This window comes from Pempheris klunzingeri, chromosome 10, assembly GCF_042242105.1.
Source record: "Pempheris klunzingeri isolate RE-2024b chromosome 10, fPemKlu1.hap1, whole genome shotgun sequence".
Lineage (NCBI taxonomy): Eukaryota > Metazoa > Chordata > Actinopteri > Acropomatiformes > Pempheridae > Pempheris > Pempheris klunzingeri.
The window spans coordinates 23,165,855-23,190,526 of record NC_092021.1 but is presented as its reverse complement, the minus strand read 5'-3'; the positions used below and the strand labels follow the sequence as shown (position 1 = coordinate 23,190,526).

The 24,672-nt window shown below is 42.8% G+C and overlaps 2 protein-coding genes across 3 annotated transcripts; both read left to right on the top strand.

The window, feature by feature from the left end:
• The first annotated feature begins 2,984 nt into the window (after nt 1-2,984).
• Nucleotides 2,985-16,510, top strand: med14 (mediator complex subunit 14). 2 transcript variants are annotated; one of them, XM_070838153.1, is made up of 29 exons: nt 2,985-3,545; nt 4,076-4,102; nt 4,192-4,297; nt 4,422-4,595; nt 4,708-4,837; nt 4,962-5,090; nt 5,277-5,384; nt 6,255-6,387; nt 6,551-6,701; nt 6,815-6,926; nt 7,201-7,326; nt 7,582-7,660; nt 8,000-8,159; nt 8,330-8,524; nt 8,974-9,108; nt 9,238-9,314; nt 9,436-9,596; nt 9,981-10,127; nt 10,475-10,719; nt 11,019-11,288; nt 12,217-12,466; nt 12,977-13,099; nt 13,319-13,495; nt 13,934-14,172; nt 14,293-14,472; nt 14,596-14,703; nt 15,066-15,191; nt 15,319-15,508; nt 15,598-16,510. In XM_070838153.1, the coding sequence occupies exons 1-29, from the start codon at nt 3,370-3,372 to the stop codon at nt 15,669-15,671; spliced, it is 4,308 nt and encodes a 1,435-aa protein (XP_070694254.1). In that variant the 5' UTR covers nt 2,985-3,369; the 3' UTR covers nt 15,672-16,510. The 2 variants fall into 2 exon arrangements, with proteins under 2 accessions (XP_070694254.1, XP_070694255.1); XM_070838154.1 differs by lacking the exon at nt 12,977-13,099 and having other exon boundaries at nt 2,986-3,545.
• A 1,142-nt stretch (nt 16,511-17,652) lies between these two features.
• Nucleotides 17,653-21,510, top strand: LOC139208682 (uncharacterized). The gene is made up of 6 exons (XM_070838410.1): nt 17,653-17,713; nt 17,969-18,087; nt 19,749-19,851; nt 20,958-21,076; nt 21,170-21,315; nt 21,402-21,510. The coding sequence occupies exons 1-6, from the start codon at nt 17,653-17,655 to the stop codon at nt 21,508-21,510; spliced, it is 657 nt and encodes a 218-aa protein (XP_070694511.1).
• Nucleotides 21,511-24,672: the final 3,162 nt, after the last annotated feature.

Sequence of the window (24,672 nt, the reverse complement as noted above, 5' to 3'; positions counted from 1 at the left end):
GAGCCCAAAGGATGTTAAAAGACCCTGCAGCCCTCTGGCAAGTCATATAAAAGTTTCTGCTGTCAGACCACCAGACTGCAAGGCTGCTTCTTTCCTCGGGCTGCAAGATCCCTCAACTCATCCTCCGCACTTCACCATGAACATCAGTTGTTTTCTTATGCAGTAAATGGGACTAGAGTTTACGTCTCACTGTGCAACCCATGACAATACATTAAGCTTGTATTTGTACCTCATATATGAACATTGAAACAGGTCTGTCTTGCAGTAATCAATCCTCTTGTTCATGCTGACCATCAAGAGATCCGTTCTTAAGGCGTTTTCAGTGTAAAAGCCAATGGGCCACACCTGGGATCTGATGCCCAGGTGCCACCCAATTATCCCAAACTATGATTGGCTATAATTCTTGCTTCTAATTCACTGTTTGATGACTAACAGGATTTTCGTTTATAGGTGCACAGAGGCAGCAACATGGTGACACTCTGTCGTGCTGTGGTTTGTAGGTCTATGTTTAATTAAATATTTAAGATAAAATTTAGCATTTAAAGTAGACATGATCAGCAGAGACAGAGATGGCGTGCGAGTGTGTGGGTGCACACATACCATCGCCATACCATAAGTCAGTGACCCACTTGGGCCACCCCAGTCCAAAAAAGCCTGGACACGCCACTGGGAGAAGATGCACAGCCGTCTCTCTCTCTGCAAAAATACCTTCCAAGGTTTATCTGAGGCGGGATGCTTCAGTTGCCTCGGTGAGATAAGGACAGTGGACGTCTTCCAATGCTAAAGTGGTTTGTGACTTTTCTTCCACTGCAGCTCGAAAGAGAAACACAAAGAGGGAATTTTATACAAAAATGTCTGTCGTGTTGGAATATATCCACTGAATTTCTCCAAGACAGACAGAGCGAGGACACTGAGAGCACATTATGAAGGAGTCTTTTTAGCAGACATACTTGAAAAATTGTGAACCACAACCTCTAACCTGTTCAAAGGTCTTTGTTAACCTCATATTCCTTCCACAGTTTGTGCATTTTGTATTCGTGGGATATTTAATAACCGAAGATTTGAAGTGTGGTGATTTGAGTTAAACTTCCAAATGCAAAATAAGCCACAATAATGACGCTCTTCAGCTAAAGTTTGACAAAGAGCCTTAAAATCAGGTGATAAAGTAGAACCCACTCTAGCCATGATCACATTAGTTAATATTACGCCTTAGTTGTATAGCACCATATTCTTTACAGTTATAAAAGTCAAATTTCCAGTCGCCAGAGAGCGACCTTTGCCCGTGTGGTAATTCAGCCATGGTTATAGCTAAGAGTCACATGCTTCCATCAGGTCTATCTTAATCATGGGTATGGTTACTTCCCACTGGCTGTGACCATCCTGTAATAAACAGGGAACAAATCTCACAGGTTTGATCCCTCATTAATCCAGCGGTTCCCCAGCTGACACAGCAAACTCCTTATCAGAGTCAGCCAAGTGTTTAAAATATAAAGAATTCAGCGCTCACATATCCTATATGCAGTCTAATTATACACCGAAATAAACACCGGGTGACCAGAAACATAGAAGCACCTGTACAGTGCTACAGTTAGAACAGCAATGCAGTAAACACAATTTAAATTCAAGTGTTTGGTTTTGGATTAAATATCTGGGCAGCTGTGATGACACAAAGGAGCTGGATTACTGTAGAACTGAATCAACACTTCAAGCAATAGCAAATTATCTACACGGGGCACCTATGCTGCCTCTATTATTTTTCTAGATACTCCACTACTTTTACTAATTTGTTTTCAAAACCTGGTTATTGGGGTCACTTTAACATGCTGTCACGCTGTTTGTGAGGCTTTTCCGCCACACTCAGTATGTTTCCATTCATGCATGAATCTGTAACATTTCTGGCTTCATGTGTCTGTTAAAGTGACAGTTTGGGGGTTTATTATACAGAGTATCCTTAAAACATAATAGTCCACATGAAATACAGCACTAGGATAACATGATATTTACAAAATGAGGCAAATAAAGTGAGGTTTCCCATCTTTTTTACATTTTATTTATGCTCCTACTGTGTGTTCTCTGTTGCCCTTTAAAATGGAGATTCTGCAGAGCGGGATTAGAGGAAATACTATATGCTGTGCTTACATCTCCAGATACACTCCTCTGATGAGACAGCAAAAACAAGGCCAATAGCGACTGAGATCCAGTGAACCGGTCGCTGCGCCTCCCTCCCGTCCTGCTTCAGGTTCTTTATGCTCTGCTTTTTTTTTTTCTAAAGTAGGAGCTCCCTGATTTAACTGAAACAAATTATTTTAATAACCCCTGTCTTATGAAGGGGTCCTAGTTAGATAGAGGTAGCTGCCTGTTTACCTGAAATATAGATAAACTAAAATTATCAATATATTCAGACCTCCTAACCCATTTACCAATATGGTTCTTAAATGCTTATAATATATACTTTGGAATTTAAATGCATTTAAAGGTAGACCTGAGCAAAATAACATATCACTACAGTTACTATAGCAGGACTTAATATTATAAGAATCAGAGATTTGTTTAGAAAATAAGCACATATTAGAAATATCAGGTATGAAAGTGGTTTAACTGGTTCCTTATCTTTATAAAAAAGCTGCAGATATAGGAGCTGATGTTAGTATTACATTGTGTTTTTAGTGTTTATGTTAAATATGGGTTGTAAATATGTGTTTTCCATTTATGATTTGTGACAGCGGGTCATGTAAATAAAACTGACTTGACTGAGGGGTGTAGCCCTTTCAACCAGTGCCTCAGTAAAAACAATTTTTATGTAAAATTTTGTCATTTGTGATTAATTTAACTTTTTGTTGTTTTGTTTACTCGTTAACATACGTTGGTCAATCCGTTGCCCTGGCAACGGTACGTTAAAAGAGGAAGTGCTGCTAAGCCTGTAGACACACAAACGTTAGACGCTTTTCTGGCATTGTAAAAAAAAAAAGAAAAAAGACATTAAGGAGATTTCTCGGTCCCGCAGTCATCCAGTGTCCTGCTGTAAACCACAGTAATGAGGAGACATTTATAACTCTCATCCCTCCAGACTCTGCTCCGTGTTTTCCGTCTCACCGGCCCTCCGGTACGAATTCCCGACAACAAAGATGGCGGCTGAGCGGCGCTGAGCCTTCTCCGTAATGAGCTACCACATTTTGAGTATTTGTTGAGTTCTTTTCGCCGAAGAAGGAATCCAAGTCCATGCCGAAAAACTCGCCTGGTTAAAGAAATGTTGTGAGATTACTAAGAAGATCTTTCCACAAGGAGTTAGCCTCTACAACTCGGTATTTTCTCCGTTGTAGCGCTGGGTGTGCATCGCCGTTGCTAACTAGCTTGTGCCGTCATTGTAAAATGGCTCCGGTGCAGATTGGGTCAGATGGGCAGCTCGTCCCACTCGGAGGTCCGGTGGTATCGGGTCCACAGCCGCCGCCACCCGGGGCCCCCGCCACGCAGGGGGTCCGACTGAGCCTGCTGATTGAATTTCTCCTCCAGAGGACCTACCATGAAATCACCCTGCTGGCAGAGCTGTAAGTAGCGTCTTTAGCGCTGTAGGCCTCAAAGCTAAGCTAAGCTAAGCAACCGGCGGGCTAGCCGGCTAACGCTTGTAAACTCAGAGGATGCTCTTCTTAATTAGCTAAAATAAAAACTAATAAAACTAATGACGTTGGGCTCAGCCAGAGCAGAGAGATGCTTTTCACATGGACGCCGAATATGAGCTCTAACACAGTGGATAGTACAGATAAGTGGTGCTATGTGAGGGGGCGTACCGCTTAACACATCAGTAGCTGTCTGGAGATACAAAAGTTAGCTAATGCTTAATTAGCGTTAGCTGCCCAAGGTGGCTTAAATGTGTGTGTGTGTGTGCTGATAGATATGTGACTTAACGATGAATCACTTGCATCAGTTTCTCCCCATCTTGGCTCCCCCTCTCACCCAACTGTTGACTGAAGAGATGAACAATTTCATTCATACTCTCACTCAGAGTTTGGGCAGGTGGTATGTGAGGCTGCTGCTTCAGCAACTAAACATGTCAATGTTTTTTTTTTTTTCTTTCTAGACTTCCTAGAAAAACGGACATGGAGAGGTATGATACTTTTTTTTAAAGTTCATCCATAACTTCTTTATTCCTGTTTGCTGTTGTGTTAAAACTTTTATCACCTGTTTCATTTTTAGGAAAATTGAGATCGTCCAGTTTGCCAGTCGTACCAGGCAGCTATTTGTGCGTCTGCTCGCCCTGGTGAAGTGGGCAAGCAATGCAGGGAAAGTTGAAAAGTGTGCGGTATGTCGCGTGTAACCTCCCTAAAATCACTCAGTGTATCTGGATTTTGATAATGCACTGCGACTAACCTTGTGCTCATCAGGTCGCAAATTAATTTACTGTTTACGTCTCTCCATGGTAACAGATGATTTCCAGCTTCTTGGATCAGCAGACCATCCTGTTTGTGGATACAGCTGATAGGCTGGCATCACTGGCCAGAGATGCTCTGGTACACGCTCGTCTGCCCAGCTTTGCCATCCCGTTTGCCATTGATGTTCTCACCACAGGGTCATACCCGCGGTTGCCCACATGTATACGAGTAAGTCTGTTGAACCTCCTTTTCTAACTTCTTGAGAGATCATATTCTCAAACAGCTTTCTCTGCTGTATGTTGGTCACACAATTGTTTCTGTGTTGTTTTCATTTGTGTAGGATAAGATCATTCCTCCAGACCCCATCACTAAGGCGGAGAAGCAGACCACCCTGAGCCAGCTTAATCAGATTCTACGACACCGCCTTGTCACCACAGACTTACCACCCCAGCTAGCAAACCTCACAGTTGGTAAGATGGTTTTTGTAAACCAGCTGTGGTATATTTTAACTGATAAGCACTCATACTGAAACTTCTTTAGGAGTTTACTTTCAGCTGCACTGGTAATGAGAAGATCTTGTGTGTATCTGTGTAGCAAATGGGCGTGTAAAATTTCGCGTGGAAGGAGAGTTTGAGGCCACTTTAACAGTGATGGGAGATGATCCTGATATTCCCTGGAGGCTGCTGAAGTTGGAGATTCTTGTGGAGGACAAAGAAACTGGAGGTAAGGCGTGCACTCATCTAGTTCTGCTGCGCACCTCATTGGGTACCATTGACAAGGCCCTTGACAAAAAACTTTTTTTTATGTTTTTCCTTTTTCCCATCCACACCCTCACTGGTTTTCTCTATCTGTCAACCCATTCCCACGCTCCACCCCCCACTCCCATCCCCTCCCCCACCATATTGACAGATGGCCGAGCCTTGGTCCACAGTTTGCAGGTGAACTTCATCCACGAGTTGGTCCAGGCACGCCTGTGTGCAGATGAAAAACCCCTACAGGACATGTACAACTGCTTGCGTATCCTTTCTTTGTCTTTTCTTGTCTATCTGCAAGCACAAAAGCATTTTGTGTATTTCCTGAACAAAAAGCATTTGGCTTTAGTCCCAGTCTGATTTAAACTACCGCAGCAGGGCGGGCGTGTGTGTTTGAGCATATAGAGTATTGACTGGTCAAGCAGACGCGTGCAGCATTCCAATGAGAAACACAGCTGCAGAATTTTGTCCTTCTTAGCCCCCTCTTTTTTCATTAATCTTCAAATAACACAACCACCTTTTGTTGCTCACAGTGAAAAGTGCAGCAGTGTATTTGGTTATGTGAGGTATAATTTCCTCATTATGGAGATGTGTGTATCCAATGCCTGTACTAAGAAACGTATGCTTTTTTTTAAATGTGTCTGCACTTTGGGAAAATTATGGCTAAATTACATTTTGCAAACTTGAGATTTGTATTGTCAGGCAGAGATCCATTAATTATGCTGTTGTTAACCAATACATACAGGAAAATCCTATTGTTGTGATCAATCAGAAGCGTATCACTCATCGGTCTTTGATACGAGCATGTATGCTAACAAGCTGTTTTTTCTCCTTAGATTTTACCAAAGATCCTAATCAAGCATGCGAGATGCACGACTGTGCTTATCACAATGCTAATCAGTACATCTCTGCTCTGCCTTTCCCCCACCAGCGCTAGCAGTGCAGCTTACCGTGTCAAAGAGCAGTCTGTGCAGTGCACAAATACCCCTTTTACCAACAAAGTGTATGTGTCTTGAGGATATGTGTGTTAGTGTGTTGTGAATGTTAATGGAAAGATGTGTATGGCACTTTATCTCTATTCACCTGGACATGGTATTTTCCCACACTGTGTCTTCTTTAACTGCATTGTTCCCAGACTCCTTCTGTCTGTCACTTCAGCTAGAGGTGCTCCACTCTCAGACTCTGATGCTGATAAGAGAGCGATGGGGTGACCTGGTGCAGGAAGAGAGATATGTGCCAGCAAAATACCTCACGCTCACTGTCTGGAAGTAAGATCTTATGAACTGCTCTCACATATATGGGCAAGAACACTGTGTTCCCAAAAAAATACCAAAATTGGATGATGAGAGAAAGCTCAAAATACATGCAGAATGCATTAATAACAATTGTCGCGCTTACTCTCTGTCATCCTTTTTCTTTTTTTCTCTCTAGCCAACAGGTTTTGGGGAGGAAAACGGGTACAGCATCAGTACATAAAGTCACTATCAAGATTGATGAATCCGATGGATCTAAGCCATTGCAAATATCTCACGAGCCTCCTCTCCCTGCCTGTGACTCCAAATTAATGGAGAGAGCTATGAAGGTTAGGCTGACATACATTTTCAGTTAATTTGTTTTAAGTATGAAGCAGTACTGCTTAATGTACATTAAACCTTGAAATCTCATAATGATTATTTCCTCTAATTTATTATTTAGATCGACCATCTGTCAGTGGAGAAACTTCTGATTGACAGTGTGCACGCCCGGTCGCATCAGAAGCTACAGGAGCTGAAAGCCATTCTGAAGACCAGCAATCCCAGTGACAACTGTAAGCATTTACTCTACTCTATCATCATTAAAACAATTCAACATGTTTTTGGGTATATATTGAGAAAATGCACAGAAACAAGTGTTGTCTCTTACAGGACCTACAGCCTTGTGCCTGAAAAAATGCAGACGGCATTATATTTGCATGTTCAAAATGCCGATTAGCTTACACGGATCTGCTCTATCATGCATCCTGTCAGTTAATGTACAGTAGCCATGGTGAGTTATCTGCAGTGTTGAAAAGAGATGCTTAAAAGTGTGTTTGTTTATTTCAGCGTTCATCGAGACTGCTTTACCCACACTTGTTATTCCAATACTTGAGCCCTGTGGGCGTTCAGAGTGCTTGCACATTTTTGTAGACCTGCACTCCGGCATGTTCCAGCCCATGCTGTATGGATTAGGTAAGTAATAGCAAACATTAACTCAGAACTTTTTTTGTTTTGTGATTGTTCATTGTGTTGGTCTTAGTAAAGTTGGTTATTCACAGTGTTTATGTAATAGTCTAATTTTGTAGAAGAACAAAGGAAGCTACACTTTGCCTGGTAATGGGGCTGTGATGTTTTAAATTCATACTTTGTTTGTCTGTGGTTCTACCTTTTAGTGTTTTTTGAATCCTCAGCGCTGTGAACATAAACTCTGCTGTGTTCTCTCTCTAGATCAGTCTTTGCTGGATGACATTGAAAAGACCATTAATGATGATATGAAACGCATCGTATCTTGGCTTACACAACTAAAGTAAGTCTCCATAATTTTTAGATAGATATAAACATGCGTACATTCATAGTTAAAAGGATTGATATTTTGGGGCAGGCGAAAGATGGCAGAAGCAGTTCAGAATCAGCAGTAGGAGCCAGAGTCTGACGCCTGCCTCTAGCCTGTCAAAGCTGACTAATTGCAGTCAGTAGCAGTAGCTGTCAGTAGCAACACTTGGCTAATTAGGTGGTGAGATGGGTGTCGAGAATTGCCAGGGCTCTAAATTGCCAGCATCTTGCACTAGTGAACAGTGTGAATGCTCTGAGCAAGAGTGTGCAACTTAGAATTCATTGGGACACTTTCTTTTTTTTCTCTGACAAGGTTCTGGTTGGGGGAGCAGCGCTGTCGACAGTCTGTGAAACACCTCCCCACTGTGTGTACTGATGTCCTTCACCTGTCCAACTCGGCTTCTCACCCCGTTGGCAACCTGTCCAAACACAAACTCTTCATTAAGCTCACACGGCTTCCGCAGTACTACATTGTGAGTTTAACAAATTCATTGCTGTGAAGGGCTAAACCAAAAGGGCTTAAAAAAATCCTCTACAAAGTTTAAAAGTTAGAACCTGCTTTAATTTTTATGTCCTCACTCTAATTCTCCATCGTGAATCTTTCTTATTCCTCTCTCTCCTGCTCCTCATCTTTTTTCTGTAGGTGGTGGAAATGCTTGAAGTGCCTAGCAGTCCCACAGTGTTGCAGTACAAGTACTCTTTCCTGTCTGTGTCTCAGCTGGAAGGAGACGATGGACCCATGTGTGCACAGCTCCTGCAGCATTTCAAACCCAACCTAGAACACCTCGTACAGGACACTACAACAGGGAGAGGGGCCCGACCTGGGACTAAGAGGAAGGTACTATGTGCTAGAGTGGATTCACAATTTCATCATGCACAAAGAAATGTTTTTTTTTTTTTTAAGTTTTAATAGATGTGGTGCAGGCCCAGATGTTAGAACGAAGCAGTTTGGATTGGCAAGAAATATGTGCACAATAAATGCTCTGCAAACCCAACCCAGTTTACAAGCTGCAGCTGACAAAGACATACAACAACATTCCAGAGTTAATATTCCTGACTAATATTATTATAAAATGCTCTGCCTCTGGCGTACCTCCAGCAGCCTCATATGTTGGCTGCAAAGTATAATAATTCAGCTTTTGCTTGTGTTGGTCGATCTCCTCTTGTGAAAATGTGAACATTTTTCTGAGAAAGGCCATTGCTGAGAGAGAAAGTATGTTTCCAGCTGGATGAATAAAACTAAATACCCTTCGATTTGGGATTTTTCTTGTCTCTGTTGCTCTGTAGTTGTCTGGGGACCAAGTGGACCCAGAGCCAAAGAAGCCTAAGCGGTCTGGAGAAATGTGTGCCTTCAACAAGGAGCTGGCTCACCTAGTAGCGATGTGCGACACCAACATGCCTTTCATTGGCCTCAGAACAGAAGTAAGTCTCAGTTTAAACAAGACCGTTTAAATCATCCATCCCAGTAAGATGGATACATCTTAAAACATCAACCATGGCAATCCTCCTCCTGTATCTTTTGGCTAATGTTGCATGTTTGTTTATCTGTAGCTGTCCAACATGGAGATCCCAAACCAGGGTGTCCAAGTGGAGGGAGATGGCAGCAGTCATGCCATACGTCTACTTAAGTAATACACACAGTCCCAAGCAAACATTCATGCTTTTATGCACATACATGTAACTTTTCACAGTATGATAAATGTTGCCAAAACCACTGTGTGACTACAGTGTAACTGTTTTATCTGGCAGGATTCCTCCCTGTAAAGGTGTTGGAGAGGAGACCAGGAGAGCTTTAGGTCGGTCCCTACTGGACTGCACCTTCCGACTGCAGGGCAGGAACAACCGGACCTGGGTGGCTGAGCTGGTGCTGTCCAACTGCCCTCTCAACAGCACAAACAGCAAGGAGCAAGGTACATTCAGAGTTCATGTATTACATTTATTTGCATTGATTTATCCAGAAAAACAACATTGCAGCTGAAAAAACCTTTTTCAAGAGTGTCCTGTCCAAAACAGGCTGCAACAACATTAAGACTCATATACAAGGTCACAGCTGAAGATCAGAGTTAAACTGTCAGACATATGAAGACAACCAGAGATTTAATTAATACTCATTGTAGCAAACTTACCAATTGGCCATAACACAATAAAAACATAATAAGCCAAGAACATTGATGTCATTTTTCATTCTTGCATTAAACATTGTGTGTTTCTCTTAAAATATGGCCTTCAAGTTGATATGGAAAATGATCTGCATCCGTCAGAGTCTAAACAAACCCATCTGTCCCCTCTGTTAGCCTCCACGCGGCACGTCTATCTGACCTATGAAAACCCTCTGTCGGAGCCGGTGGGCGGGCGGAAGGTGGTAGAGATGTTCCTTAATGACTGGAACGCCATCAGCCAGCTGTACCAGTGTGTCCTCAACTTCTCTCGTGCACTGCCAGGTATGTGCACGCTCACCTGTAAATCAAACATTGCATGTAAATGTGTTGCTGTGGAAAGTCAGTGGGCCAGTCTGTTATTTGCTGTCATGTTGCTGTAGGTGTAGCGATAAAGTCAATACGTGTATATTCAAAGTGAGACAAACATTTGTTTGTTGGCATGGTTTTAACTTTTATGCTGAAAAAAATGCAAAAAGTTATCAGATTTACTTGACTAAGTTTGAGTGTGTAGAAATGTCTGTGCACATAGTTGTGGTGGGTTAAGGGTGGCCCTCATCAGTGTCACTCAGTGTTGAATTAAAAAACACACTGATGTGATACAGCTGCACATTGTGACTGCTTCCCTCCAGAGATGCCATCTTACCTGAGCCTGTTCTCAGAGGTGCGGCTGTATAATTACCGTAAGCTGGTGCTGTGCTATGGCACCACCAAGGGCAGCTCTGTCACCATCCAGTGGAACTCAAATACCCACCGTTTCCACCTTGCCCTGGGCACTGTGGGTCCAAACTCTGGCTGCTCCAACTGCCACAATATCATCCTCCATCAGCTACAGGAGATGTTCAACAAGAGTCCAAATGTGATGCAACTGCTGCAGGTAATTAAAGTGCAGCCACAACATGCATGTGCACCTATTACATCTGGATCAAGTAACCGTTTCAAGTCAGTTTGCTTGTGTGTTAATTTAACCTTCATGTGTTAAACTACCTGATGAATTGGACTTAATATCAGGGGGTAATTAAAGCATATTACATTTATTACAACAGCTTTCAAACATTACTCCGCCCTCTCTGCTACATTCCCCATTTCTCTAATCACACACCACATACACATCTACTTTTTTTTTTTAGTGTTCTGTTTAATTGGTAACTTTTTTTTATTTATCATCTTCCTCAGGTGCTCTCTGACACACAGGCCCCTCTGAATGCAATCAACAAGCTACCAACAGTGCCCATGCTGGGCCTGACCCAGCGCACCAACACTGCCTATCAGTGCTTCTCCATCTTACCCCAGTCAGCGACACACATCCGCCTGGCGTTCCGAAACATGTACTGCATTGACATCTACTGCAGCAGCCGTGGCGTGGTAGCCATCAGAGATGGAGCCTACAGTCTTTTTGACAACACTAAGATTGTTGAGGGCTTCTACCCTGCTCCTGGACTCAAGGTATACCAGACTTAAAACCATAGTAGTGTCAACAAATTGACTTTTTCGGAGAAAGGGAATAAGTTTCTCTTTAACTGCGTTTTCTGTCTAAACTGTCTGACCAAAAGATGTGCTGGTAGAGAGTGAACCAAGCTAATCAAGATCTAATTTGATATTGTTTGAAATACACATTTTTGCTTTCTTGCTGAGGGTTAGATGAGATATCACTCTGATGACCGTAAATATGGCGCTTCTGCTGGTTAGCTTAGCTCAGGATAAAGACAGGAGAAACCTTTTTACCAGCACCTCTGCCATCAGTGGGCCAGGTTATTAGTGGAAACTCCAGTAATACACTGTGCCCGACCAAGAAATAGCCTGGAAAAGATACGTGAAGTGTAAAATAGTCAGCTTTAGAGGTGCTGGTAGGCAGATTTTGTTATTTCTGGACCACCAGGCAGTTTCCCCACAAACTGTATATTGGAAGGTGGATGCAGCCACTGTGATGTCACCCATTGGTGGATGTACTTCTGTTTTGAAGCCTCAAGTTTGGCATTTTGGCAGTCGCCATCTTGGTTTTTTGGAGCCAGAAGTGACGGTTGGTTAGTCCCGTCCTAAAGCGTTGCCTTGCTTTATCAACTATTTTACTCTAAATGGGACCATAATTTTAACCTTTACTTTACTGAGGTAATAAAAAAAGTGAGAAGTAGGGTCATTTCAAAGCCCCCTGCTGGCCATTAGAAATAATGGCTTGACACTTTTCAGACCTAGAAACTTTGCCCACTTCTCTTCTGTACAGTCTGTGTGTTCCCCTGCTAAGCTAAGTGCATGTTTCAGTTGGCATCACTGCACTGTGAAAAGGTCTTAAAACTTGTGATACAGTTTTATGATCAACAACTTTGATTGTTTTGGCCTCTAACAATAAATTCTGTCCTCATGTTTCCCTGTCTAGACATTCCTGAATATGTTTGTAGACAGTAATCAGGATGCTCGCAGACGCTCTGTCAACGAAGATGATAACCCCCCGTCGCCGGTGGGCGTAGACGTGATGGACAGTCTGATGAACCAGTTGCAACCTCAACAGCCGCCACAGCCAATGAGAGGAGGCCCGGGAGGTGTCTATCCTCCTCTCACCTCCCCGCCGCCAAATTACCATGCTAATGTAACTCCCTCACCATCCATGATGCCCATCCAGTCACCAGGTAACGACATGCTTGGTATTTGGTGTTTGTTCAAGTATGCGGAGTGAATGATAACCTGTATTGTTTGTGTCAACTGAGCCTGTCGAGCTGCCATCAGGATTACGACCCAACAAATCATTGTTTTTGAATTGCTGCCATCAACCTCCCTGCTGACTTATGTATTTGTTGCAAGAGCAAGTTGTGTGAATGTCACAGAGAACGAGGAAGAGCGACCACGTGTGCCCATTTTGATTTTGTGAGACCATGAGATCAGTTGTGTTTCTCATGCAACATACACACACACCTCACAGCCAAGAGGGAACAAAGCATGCATTTAGTCCTGCTCCTTCCATTCCTCTCCATCTCAGCCCGCCAGCCAGAGACTGCAGCCCTTCCGCCCTGCTTTAGCATGTGTGTACATGAGTGTGTGTGTGTGTGTGTGTGTGAGAGTGTGTGTGTGGAGAACTTGTCAACCGAAGAGTCTGACGAGCCATTTGGTGTGTGTGTGTGTGTTTGTGCGTGTGTGCGCAGGGAACATCCATGCCTCTGGCTCCCCTAGTGGAGCTCTGAGGGCACCCTCTCCTTTCGGGCCCACTCCGTCTCCGTCTTCTCTGGGCATAGCCATGGGCCAGACCAGCTTTGCCAGTCCCCACGGTAAGCAGCAGGGTGCCCGTACACGCTGGCCTGGTGGTAATTCTGGCCGGTCTGCGGGGCAAGGGCTGGAACGGGCTGAACTTCACGAGGCTGCAGATGTTACCAAGCATATGACAAATGGCCTGTAGTCAGTGGGCACATAGTGGTGTATTCATCTGACTGTGTTGTTACACAGTAAGTGTTGTTTTGTCTCTCATGGCTGGCTGTCCTTCGCTCTAGGTGCTCTGGACCCCAGCTCTCCATATGCCATGGTGTCTCCAAGCCATAGAGGCCAGTGGCCAGGCTCACCCCAGGTCTCAGGGCCTTCTCCTGGGGCAAGGATCCATGGCATGTCCCCTGGTAATCCATCGCTGCACTCGCCTATTCCCGACCCTCATTCTCCACGTGCTGGGACCAGTAAGTACTGCTGTTAAGTGTTGCCTCACAAGATTTCTATACGCTGATTGATACTGAAACCTTGATGCCAATACTGACATTGATATTTGGAAGTTGAAAAAAATCCTATAACACGTAACTGAACCAAATAATCTTGATACTGAACCCTTAGATTTGTTTTTTCACCTACTTAATGAGACACTTTACTGTTGAAAAATGTACCTGTCAGTGCTCTCTGGTGGACAAACGAAATAACACTGTTTCTAAATCATCTCAAACCTGGTTTGGCACCTCTGTACTGTCGTGTCTTGTTACCTACTGTTCAACATATTCACAGGTACGACAAACCTGCATTAAGCTGACATCAGTCTTTCTCTTTTAAAAAAAAAAAAATATATATATATGTTTTCTGTACAGCTTGTGTCTCACTCTCTTTTTCTCTCTCTGTGTTTGTTTTAGGTTCACAGGTCATGCCTACTAGTATGCCTCCACCCCGCAAGCTACCTCAGCGCCCCTGGGCTGCCTCCATTCCCACCATCCTCACCCACAATGCCTTGCATGTGCTTCTGCTACCTTCACCCACTCCCTGCCTGGTGCCCGGCCTGGCAGGAAGCTACCTCTGCTCGCCACTGGAGCGCTTTCTGGGTTCAGTCATAATGAGACGGCACCTTCAGAGGATTATCCAGCAGGAGGCCAACGTGAGTGTTTCACAAATCATCCTGATTAAGAGAGAAAACTCCATTGTTTTTTTTCTTCTTTCAAATTACGTTACGTGTTCTCCTCTAACTTCCCCTTCTTCTCTGTCAACTCTCCTCCAGTTATCTATTGTGAACTCTAATGAGCCGGGGGTCATCATGTTCAAGACAGACGTCCTCAAGTGCCGCGTGGCTCTCAACCCAAAGAACTACCAGACACTGCAGCTCAAAGTCACTCCAGAAAACGCCGGTCCCTGGTCGCAGGAGGAGCTTCAGGTCCTGGAGAAGTTCTTCGAGACGCGGGTAAGGTTCTTATAAATATTGAACATTTTTTTTATACTAAAACTTAATTGTAGAGTAGTCCACAGTTTACACGTGGCTGCACTTGTTCTTCCATTAATCCCTCCTCTGTTTTCCTCTTTCCAGGTTGCCGGTCCTCCCTTCAAGTACAACACTCTGAATGCCTTCACAAAGCTGCTGGGGGCGCCCACGACCATCCTGAGGGACTGTGTGCGCATCATGAAGCTCGAGCTGGTGGGTAGCTGTTGCGTTAGGTTGTTTCAAAGCTAGAGTAAAAATATGGGTGTCATAAGAAATTAGACGACCTCGGGCATCCATTGGTACCAACTATATCAGCCTAGCTCGTCTCCAAGGAGGTAAATGACATCCGTAAAGGGGTCTGAGCTCCAGATACTTGGTGTATAATTTGATTGTATAATTTGATTCCATTGTTTTGGATCACAATGTTTTGTGTCTTTGTTTAATCAAATTTAATGATAAATGTCCCTCTAATTTTGTGATTAATTTCTTCACCTTTTTTATATGAACCACGTGAAATCCCCTCTGTGCTTGAAAGTGTCGTATAATAAAAGCTTTCCTCTCCTCTCTCTCTGCAGTTCCCTGATCAGGCTGCACAGTTAAAGTGGAACGTCCAGTTCTGCCTCACCATCCCTCCCAGCGCTCCCCCCATCGCACCTCCAGGAACCATCGCTGTGGTGCTCAAGTCCAAGATGCTCTTCTTTGTAAGTCTCAGCAGAGCCTCACTGTCAGCTCCCCATAACCAGGACACAAGTTACACACCTGCGTAGTGTGATTTTAAAACACACAGACCAGCCTGACCCTGTGCTTTCTGTCCGTTTCTCCTCACAGCTGCAGCTGACCCAACGTATCCCGGTGCCCCAGGAGCCAGTGAGCATCATCGTGCCCATCGTGTACGACATGGCCACAGGCCTCACTCAGCAGGCCGACATCCCCAGACAGCACAGCTCCTCTGGGGCCGCGGCGCTCATGGTCTCTAACATCCTCAAGAGGTTCAATGAGCTGCACCCCGCAAGACAGGGTGAGACTCACCGACGCACGCTCAACAGAGCTCTGTCATCTATACGTGAGCCAGGATGATTTTGCTAACACTTTCCATCTGTCTTTCAGGCGAGTGTACGATATTTGCCTCCGTTCACGAGCTGATGGCGAACCTCACTCTTCCCCCCGGCACTCGTCAGTAGATGCGGCAAATTCACAGCCAGTGCTGGACACAGGAGCCTTTTTTTTTTTTTTCGTTTTTTTAGAGCAAGAACTGTTCCACCCCAGAGCCAAGAAGAAAAGAGAGTAACAACTGTGATCCCAAGATGTCAGAATCCTGCATGTGTCCTCTTGGTGCAGTCGTGGACCACAGTTTTTTTTTATTCTCCACAGAAGCTTACTAAGATTTGCTGTAAAGATCTTGGATGAGGGGGAACATTTGATGTAAAAGGATATAAATGTTATTTTTTTCCTCCAGGTGCACTTGTAAACAAGATTATCTATTGAAATTAAGATTGTTTACGAAAATATGTACATTGTTGTATATTTGAGTGTTGAAAAGAATCAGGTGAGCTCGATTTTTGCTAGAGAATTGTCTTCAGTTTTTTTTCTTTCTTTTATAACGCCAGACCGATATTATTATAGTATCAGATATATTCCTTAGCACACTATTTAAATGTCTTCTTGCCTTTACTTTGTTAAGACCTCTGCATTTTTATTTCAGACTTTCCCTTTGGATACTGTAAAACTGTGACAAACTTTATAAGCCAGTTGTATTTTATTAAGACTTATTTTGGGTCCTGATTGAAGGATTTGAGACCTCCTGTCTGACTTTGCTATTTAATAAACCAAGCCCAGAGTTGGTTTGTGCTTTGAGGATCAGGTCATTTACTTTAGTCAAAGTAGAACTATAAAAATACTCCATCACAAGCAAAACAATCGACTTGAGCAGAAGTACAGAAGCAGTGACGACGCTAATGTGCGTAAAGTGTCTAAACAGTTTTACATTATTAATAAAAAGTAATTCAATTAATAAAACTAACACTCGAGCTTCACTCAGCGCGCAGCTCCACCTAAATATTGTCTTGGTTCAGGGTTTATATTTAAAACTGAACTTCAATATTTCTTTCTTCAGTGTTTCAAACCTGTTCAACTGCAAATTTATCAGCATTTTCTTCTGAGAGTGCAGCTGTTTTTAACTATATCACTGATTATAGTCAATGTTTTTATATGTACTTCATGCTTCAGTGTTGAAGTGGGTCAAGAAGGAGAGAATGATGGCTTTTTATTTTATTAAGTTCTGGGAATTCAATCTAACAATAATATCGATAACTTAAAGCTGCGCCACACGTTTTTAAATGTGACTATTTAAAAAGCAGTTTTAAATAATTAGTGCTTAAAATTATGTGATTGTAAATGAAACATCTTTGGGTTTTGGCCTGTTGGTAGGACGTCGCTGTGGGCTTTAAGAAACTGTTATTTTTCAGAAATTCTTTTATTTTAAAGATAAATTAATTGAGAAAATAACCAGCAGATTAACTGATATTTAAAAAAAGAGGTAAAAGATTAAAACCGAGTTAGTTTTGGCTGCTGGATCCTGGTGAAACCTGCAGAAAACACCTCTGCTGTGAGGCTGCATCCTCCCCAAGTGATGCTGTGCTCCTCATCCCTAAAACATGACATCATCCAGGAAGGCTCGTGCTCAGTGTGTGTGTGTGTGTGTGTGTGTGGGAGAGAGAGAAAGCGGATGAGGGGCGTTCAAAACCGCAAATCACGGAGTGTCACTGCACGGCTGTTGTTGCAAAGGGCGTGGGCATTGAGTGTGTGTGTGTGTGTGTATTTTGTCATTACACGAAGCTTTCAGCATCTCCATGGATCCTCCACAGCAGCTGTTCTTCACCTTGCGGCTGCCTGTGAGCATCATCACCCGCAAGGAAACGAGGAATTACGGCTGAATTAAACATCGCGTCGGCGTCCGATCGCCCCGCCTGAGCGTTTGGCACTCGAACGCACCATTTGGGATTGACATCTCCGACCAAATGCAATAAAAATAAAGACACAGACGCGCTCCTTGTTCCTCTGCAGCCTCAGCCAGACTGCTGCCTTTGCCTCCCCGAGCTTCTTATGGCTTTTATCACTGATTTAGGACAATAGCGACGCAGTCCCAGCTGGTTCCAGTCAGACATGGCAGCGAGCACATCGGAGCCGCTCTGCCTGCCGTGCGTTTACCACGAGGCTTTCAAAGGTAAGTCCCGGCATCACCTGCTCGCCTTTATTCCAGGCTGTGCCGGGTTTTTATGGAGAAACCTCCCCGGTGTTTGACCTGGATTGCCCCGCAGCAGCAGCTGATTCCAGCCCACTGACCACTCCCCTTCAGTGCTGAGGGGCAGATGGCATTACGCATGTTGTCGCACAGGCTGTGGTGCGTTTGGGTTCACTAATGGGTGAAGGTTTATTGGAGGTGTGAGCCAGGCTGATTTGGTTCTGCTTTGGTTTGCAGTGGAGCTACAGGTGAAGAGACCGCTGATGCCGGTGCGGCTGAGTCCGGAGCAGGTGGGCCTGGAGATGCTGTGTCTGTGTGGGCAGCTGGACCTCCTCATCCGGGCGCAGATGCAGCAGGTAGAGTCACCTGAGTCACCACTGCTGCCCTCCATCACCTCCATCACCTCCTCCACCGCTGACAAAGCTCCCATTCATCTCCAGCACTGTCTCCCCAGTCTTCATCACTTTCCCTCTGACTGTCAACCAGTGGATTTACTCAAGTACACATTTGTGGTAATTGTGCTTGAGTCTTACTCCTCCACTTACTCCTTTAATGACCAGATACTTTACTTTATATACTTAAAAAAGACATTTACAGAGAAAACATACAAAGAGCTTATAGAATATGATGTTTAAGTTAAACGAGCAGTGCCATTTGTCTCTTACACATTTAACTCAACACGTTAACCTTTAACGCATAAAGGTCTAACTTCTATGTACAATGTACATCTATGAAAAGGTGTAGATGTAAAAACTAAAGCAAACAATGTGAAGAACACAGTAGAGCAAAGATGCTGCAGTAAATACGGGATAATTATGTATTATAGACATGACGTGGATGCAGATGACAGGATATGGATCCACACTGTGTGTTTAGATTTGTACTTGACGGTAATAATGAAATGTTTTTTTCAAGCAAAAACATTTCAGCTTCTCAAATGTGAACATTTGCTGCTTTTTCTTTTAGTTATTTTGATTCTTTTGATTTATTTCTAGTAATTTTAGTTAGACAAAACAAATATTTTGGGCTCTGGATGAACTTTGACTTCATCTCTCACTATTTTCAGACTTTTTAATCAATGGATTAATGCAGAAACTCCAAACTCCAACTATAAAACCCTGCTTTTACGTGACTGAACGAGTAATAATAATCAAACTATATAATATGTAACACTCTTCTGCATTGATTACTTTTACTTTTAATACTTAAAGTACATCTTTCTGATCATACTGACATTCTTCTGCTTAAGTAAAGGATCTGAATACTTCCTTCATTCAAGTTAAGCAAAACTCACATATTCTATCAAACTAATTGTCCCCATGTGCACCTCAGTCATCTGAACCACGGCAAATAAAGAGGCGCAGCACACGTCCGTCATGTTGTTTGAACATGACAGGAAATGTACCTGACATGGGCTGACGTACAAATGAATATCCACACTATGACAATTAAGACTTACACATCGTTTTTTTGGTTTTAAACAAAATAAACCTTGTATTAAAATTTGCTGCCTGAATGGAAAGTGAGCGATATATAATTTGCTGACCTATAAACAGCTCTCATGTCTGTTGTTCAGTCTGTCCTACTGTTTAAGAGCATTTCACATCATGCAGACAAGCTCCTCCTTCTATTCTCTGACATTACTCATAGTTTTACAGCTTATATTTTAATGCTACAGTTCCAGGAGCAGTTAGGACAAGGCTGTAGCCCAGAGGAGTCAGACACTTTCCAGGCCCAAGGTCAGTGTGGCAAAGTATCAGACTGTTTCATGTGACTTGAATAGCTCCAGAGGGTTTGACGTTTTCTTTCTGCTGTCTTCTTTAAGGATCGGAGATTCTTGACCAGATGCTGCAGTGCCTTGAACATCTACCAAAGCCTATGCCACAGCTGGAGGTATCACACCTGATCGTACTGTCCGGCCTCGGCTCACGTGCTTCCATAAAAGTGCTGAAAATGAGAAGACTGTGATTCTCTCGCGTGCGGCTGCAGAACTCAGCGGGTTTGTGTGTTTCCTCAGGACTACCTGGACATGGTGGGTCTGTCAGCAATGTTTCCCCGTGTGGAGGTGTTCCTCATTCAAGGCAGCCCAGTGGACATGCTGGAGAGGCCGCTGATGGACGGTAAGACATGGAGGAGGAGGAGGAGGAGGAGGAGGAGGAGGAGGAGCAGGATATAAATGTATCCTCAGCCGGTTACTGTTTTGTTTTTGAAGACAGATTATTAAAAAAAAAAAAGAAGAAGCTGGAATTCAGTCCAGGAAGTGTTAAAATGCAAAGCAGGCAAAAGGAAGTTTGTTTCTAAATTTGAATATATTAAAATATGCATTTTATACCTGTTCTGTTTTAATCTAAGCACGGACATCCGACTGATATAGTTGTTACAGCCAGTGAAGCCTTGAGTTCTGCTTCACGGGCGTCGCCATGTTGGTTTTTTGGAGCCAGAAGTGACGTTCGTTCCATGAAAACCAGCTCTGATTGGTCAGTCACAACGTAGTCCCGCCGCATTGCATATCCTGCTTTATCCTCTATTTTCCTCTAAGTAGGACCATAATTTACTAAGAGACCACAACGTGTGAAGTCGGCTCATTTTCTCACAGACTTCAATACAATCTGACTTCTTTTTGCAGCCAGCAGAGTCGCCCCCTGCTGGACATTAGAAAGAAAGAACGCAGGTTTAAGTGTTTGTGAAAATCTTCATATTGATTATTAGCTAGCTGTTCTTAAACTGAATACTGAATTTACTGAACACAACATTATTGACTTTGAATCTTAATCGTAATGTTAGCGCTGTAGCTAGCAGCTGATCCTGTCTATGGTTCGTCTTATTTACTGGACGGTTCCATTGTGCTTAAGAACCTTATGGGATGGTGATGATTGTTCCAGGTATTAGTCAAACTCTCAGGTGCTTCCAAAGTAATGGAGTTATAGCTCGTGGAAAAACTTGAGATTTTGGCTGCAAAATGCACAAAAATATCAAGTGATGGTGTTAATTTTTATTCTTTGGATTGTGAACATGGTATAAGTGGGTTAATGGAACGGACACCTGCAGCCAATCAGAATCGAGTGTTCACCCAGAGCACGGTATAATTGCTGACAATACTTAAATATACTTCTACAAATTTCAAGAGGAGGGTTTTCTGACCACATCAGTCCATTCACTCATGACTAAAACACATTTTTCTCTTCCCAAAGAACACGTCTAACGTAAGAAGATGCTCCTTTTGCAGAATACTTCTTCCACATTGCCAAACTGAACCAGCTCCTGGTTCTGAGTCAACAGCTAGAGGAAGATATCAGGCACCTTGGAAGTCATAAATACATCGCCCACCAGCTCTCCGTTATATATGTAAGGAGAATAAATCACAGCTCGCTATTTTCACGTTGTCATTCCACCTTAAGGTGTGTTTTAATGTGGTTTTTTTTGTTTTTTATTTGGCAGCAAGTCGTCAGCTCTTTCAGGGGAATTCAGGCCTTCTCTGAAATAAAGAGAGACATTGAGGGCAACTTTAAGCAGATGAAGCAGTGTCTGGTGGTGGAGGAAGGCTCCAGGCATGAACCTCAGCTGGCCGCTCACTACATCAACTGGTGAGTTCAAATCTTAACTAACTTTGAGGAAATGATGAGCGATGCAGCGACGGCTCCTAACAACCGGACGCTGTCCTCCATTGTAGGATATTAGAAATAACTCAAAGCTTGACGTCAGTGGTGTTGTCGCTACCGGAGGAGCTGATGGAGGACGTCCACCAGGCCGTGACCTTCATGTCACAGTTCCTGTCCTGACTTCTCTCTTCGGATGCACCAGGTTTCTCAGAGGAGTCTCCTGCTTCTAAAATGAACTGATGTTGTTACGACTGTGAAAAGGTGCTACACAATTTGACGGTGGGACTGGATATTCTACTTCATTTACAAGTCATGTTGGTTTTTATATTGTCCCCCTGAATGTGGCCAATATTAGTCCTTACGGTGAGTCAGTCTGGAAATACATGCAAGTTTGAATCCCCCCTTGCACTAATGTTCTAACTACTGTTATACATATTTTGTTTGTTTTTTTACCTGAAGTGGAGTAATAAAATTGGTTGCAATAGGGAAATGTGGTTGCTTTCTCTTGTTATGTCTTCATTTCAGGAATAGACCTTAGGGGCAGACATTTCTGACTCGTCGCGGCAGGTAGAGCACAGGTGTGGCTGCAGGAAAAGGCCTTCGCCAGGAGTGTAGGAGCGCAGCAACACAGCTGGTGGGTCGTTGGGCCACTTTCAATCAAATCTTATCAAACCGTGTCCACACAGTCCACATGACGCCGAGATGGAGCCTTTTTCTGACTGTTAAAATCAACTAAAACATGTTTTTTCTTTACCGACTCTGCGCGTGACATTCAAACCATTAACGTATAATTCAACAGCTATTTGCTACGTAAAGATACAGAGGAGCTTTACACTTCTTCTCCTCTCAGAGGCAAATATTGTACTTTTTACACTACTACATGACGGCGTTAGCTAATATGCAGATTATCAATACAAAATATAATCAACTAATAAATCATGATACATGATTATAGGCATTATCATGTGACTCTGAAACAGTCAAACTGTCTTCATTCTTTATTATGAATCTGTAAACCTTTGTTGTTGTTTTTAATCTGTGACTTTCTCTTGTTTTTATACTTTGATCTTGCTGCTTTTACTTAAGTGAAAGATCTGGATGCTTCTTCCAGTTAAAGTTAAAGATCCCATGTTGTTTTAGGAGAACAGCTTTAGTTAGTGAGGAGAAAACAGGTCGGCCTGCGGGAGGAGGTCACATGATCAACAGATCCCCTTATGACATCACAAAGAGAGCCAGACTTAAATGCTTCATTTTCACACACATTTACTGAAAAACAGAGCAGGATGAAAAGATGAGAGGACTCTTTTGTCAGTCTGGGGGTCTGTTGACACACCAGGGACACATTTATGTTGAAAAGACATTAAAAAGAGCACAATAGGGGACCTTTAAGAGACAACGGTGATTTTAACTGTCACCAAGAGTGTCTTCATAGCAACACATGTACCAGCCGGTATCGTGGTTGGTTAAAAGCAAAAGCAAAAACAAACTGGGTGTTAAAAAAGTAAGACAATCAGTATTTGCTCGTCACAGATAAATGGTTGATGTAAAGTCAGTTTAATGGAAACTATGAAGCTTTTCAGTTGTGGTTTCCGCTTGGATGAGCTTCTCCTGCTCCGACATGTTTAAATACCTGCAGTGAGGAGATGTTATCGTGCACGGAGGCTCACTGAAGCGTCTCACAGACACATTTAAACTTATTTGGCAGCTCGATTACCAACTGGACCATAAAGGAAACCGAGGCCTCTGAACCATCGAGAGGTCTGAAGGTTTCAGGTTCACTGTGTGACAATTAGTTTCTGTCTTATGATTAATTATAAATTAATTCACAGACAATGCAACACTTCAGCTACATCACCAGTTTATACGCTGAATATTTTAATTAGTAATTCTTTTAGTAAATCTACAACCTTTTACTTGTTGACATTAACCTGACTGGTGGAGTTACTGTAAGTATAACTCAGTTACACTTAGATGAAGATTTTATTAACAAAACATATTGCATCTGCACTTTTAACCTGACTTTGAATATTTCTTTGGTTTAGTATCTCCATTTATACTACGACTAACTTTATTACAGGGAAACTCAATGTGCTTTACATCTAAAGACACATAATAACATCGAGAATATTAAAGAGAGACAGACGATACAGAAAACAACACAAATTTATACATACAATATCTAATATTAATATTATTTTGTAATATTATTTTATTTATATTTTTACATTCATTTAAAAAAGTGGAAAATAAAACATTTTTAGAATTTTTTTTTTTTTAAGATTTTCTACAAGTCCAGGTGTTTTTATTCAAAGAAAAACTTTATTTGTAATTGTCATAATACAAAGAATAGGAGAGCATCAGAACCATGAATACAGAGAAACTCAATGTGCTTCATATTTAAAAAGAGACATAAACATCAAGCATATTAAAGACAGAAAGACAATAATTACAACAACATATATTTATGCATACCTTTTAAAATAATTTAATAAAATAAAACGTTTCAAATTATTATTATTATTTCAGAAACCTTTATTTAAAATGGTCATAATACATAAAGCATCAGAACCACGAATACAGATGAAACATTGAGGAAAAAGAAAAACTAAACGAATAATGTCAGAAAGATAAAAACAAAGAAGAAGAAATAAATAGATTTCACAGAGATAAAGACAATAAATGACAATAAATGACAATAAACTCCCTTTAAAGCTTCTCATTCATCCACTGTTTGACTGCCTGTGTCACTAAATGAGTAAATGGCGCCTCCTGCTGTTCAAATCCTGCAAAGGTGTTCAATCAGAAAATACCTCCACAGCTCCCCAGTGACTGTGCGGGCAATTAAACACACCAGGGGCACAAGCAGGGGCATTTATAGGAATTTTACACCCAAATATCTGCAGGATAAACAGCCCGAGAGGCTGTTCGAAGCTGCGGGACTCAATCTGGATTTAATCAGGACTCAATCAGGATTTAATCAGGATTCACGCCTGCTGTCTCGTGTCCCGTCTCGTGCGTCTGCAGCGTCTCCTCGTGCAGATGTTTACCGCGCTGACGTCTGCAGAAGACAAGCCGTCCGGACGGGGGCGGGACTCTTCGCTTCGAGTGACGCGTCACGTCAGCCAATCACAAGCGTTCGACTCGGCTGGTGAGCCAATCAGGAGGCGGCTAGGCTGTCCGGCGACTTGACTGTGAGAGCTGGAGGGGGACGAGAAGGAGGAAATGCGTGGAAATGTTTGGATTGTCTGTCTGACAGCTTTCAGGGTTGAACTCGAGCTTTGGTGAACACCGAGGGAGGATGAATCAGCGTCAGAAAGGTAAGTTTGGCAAGTTTAGGAGCGG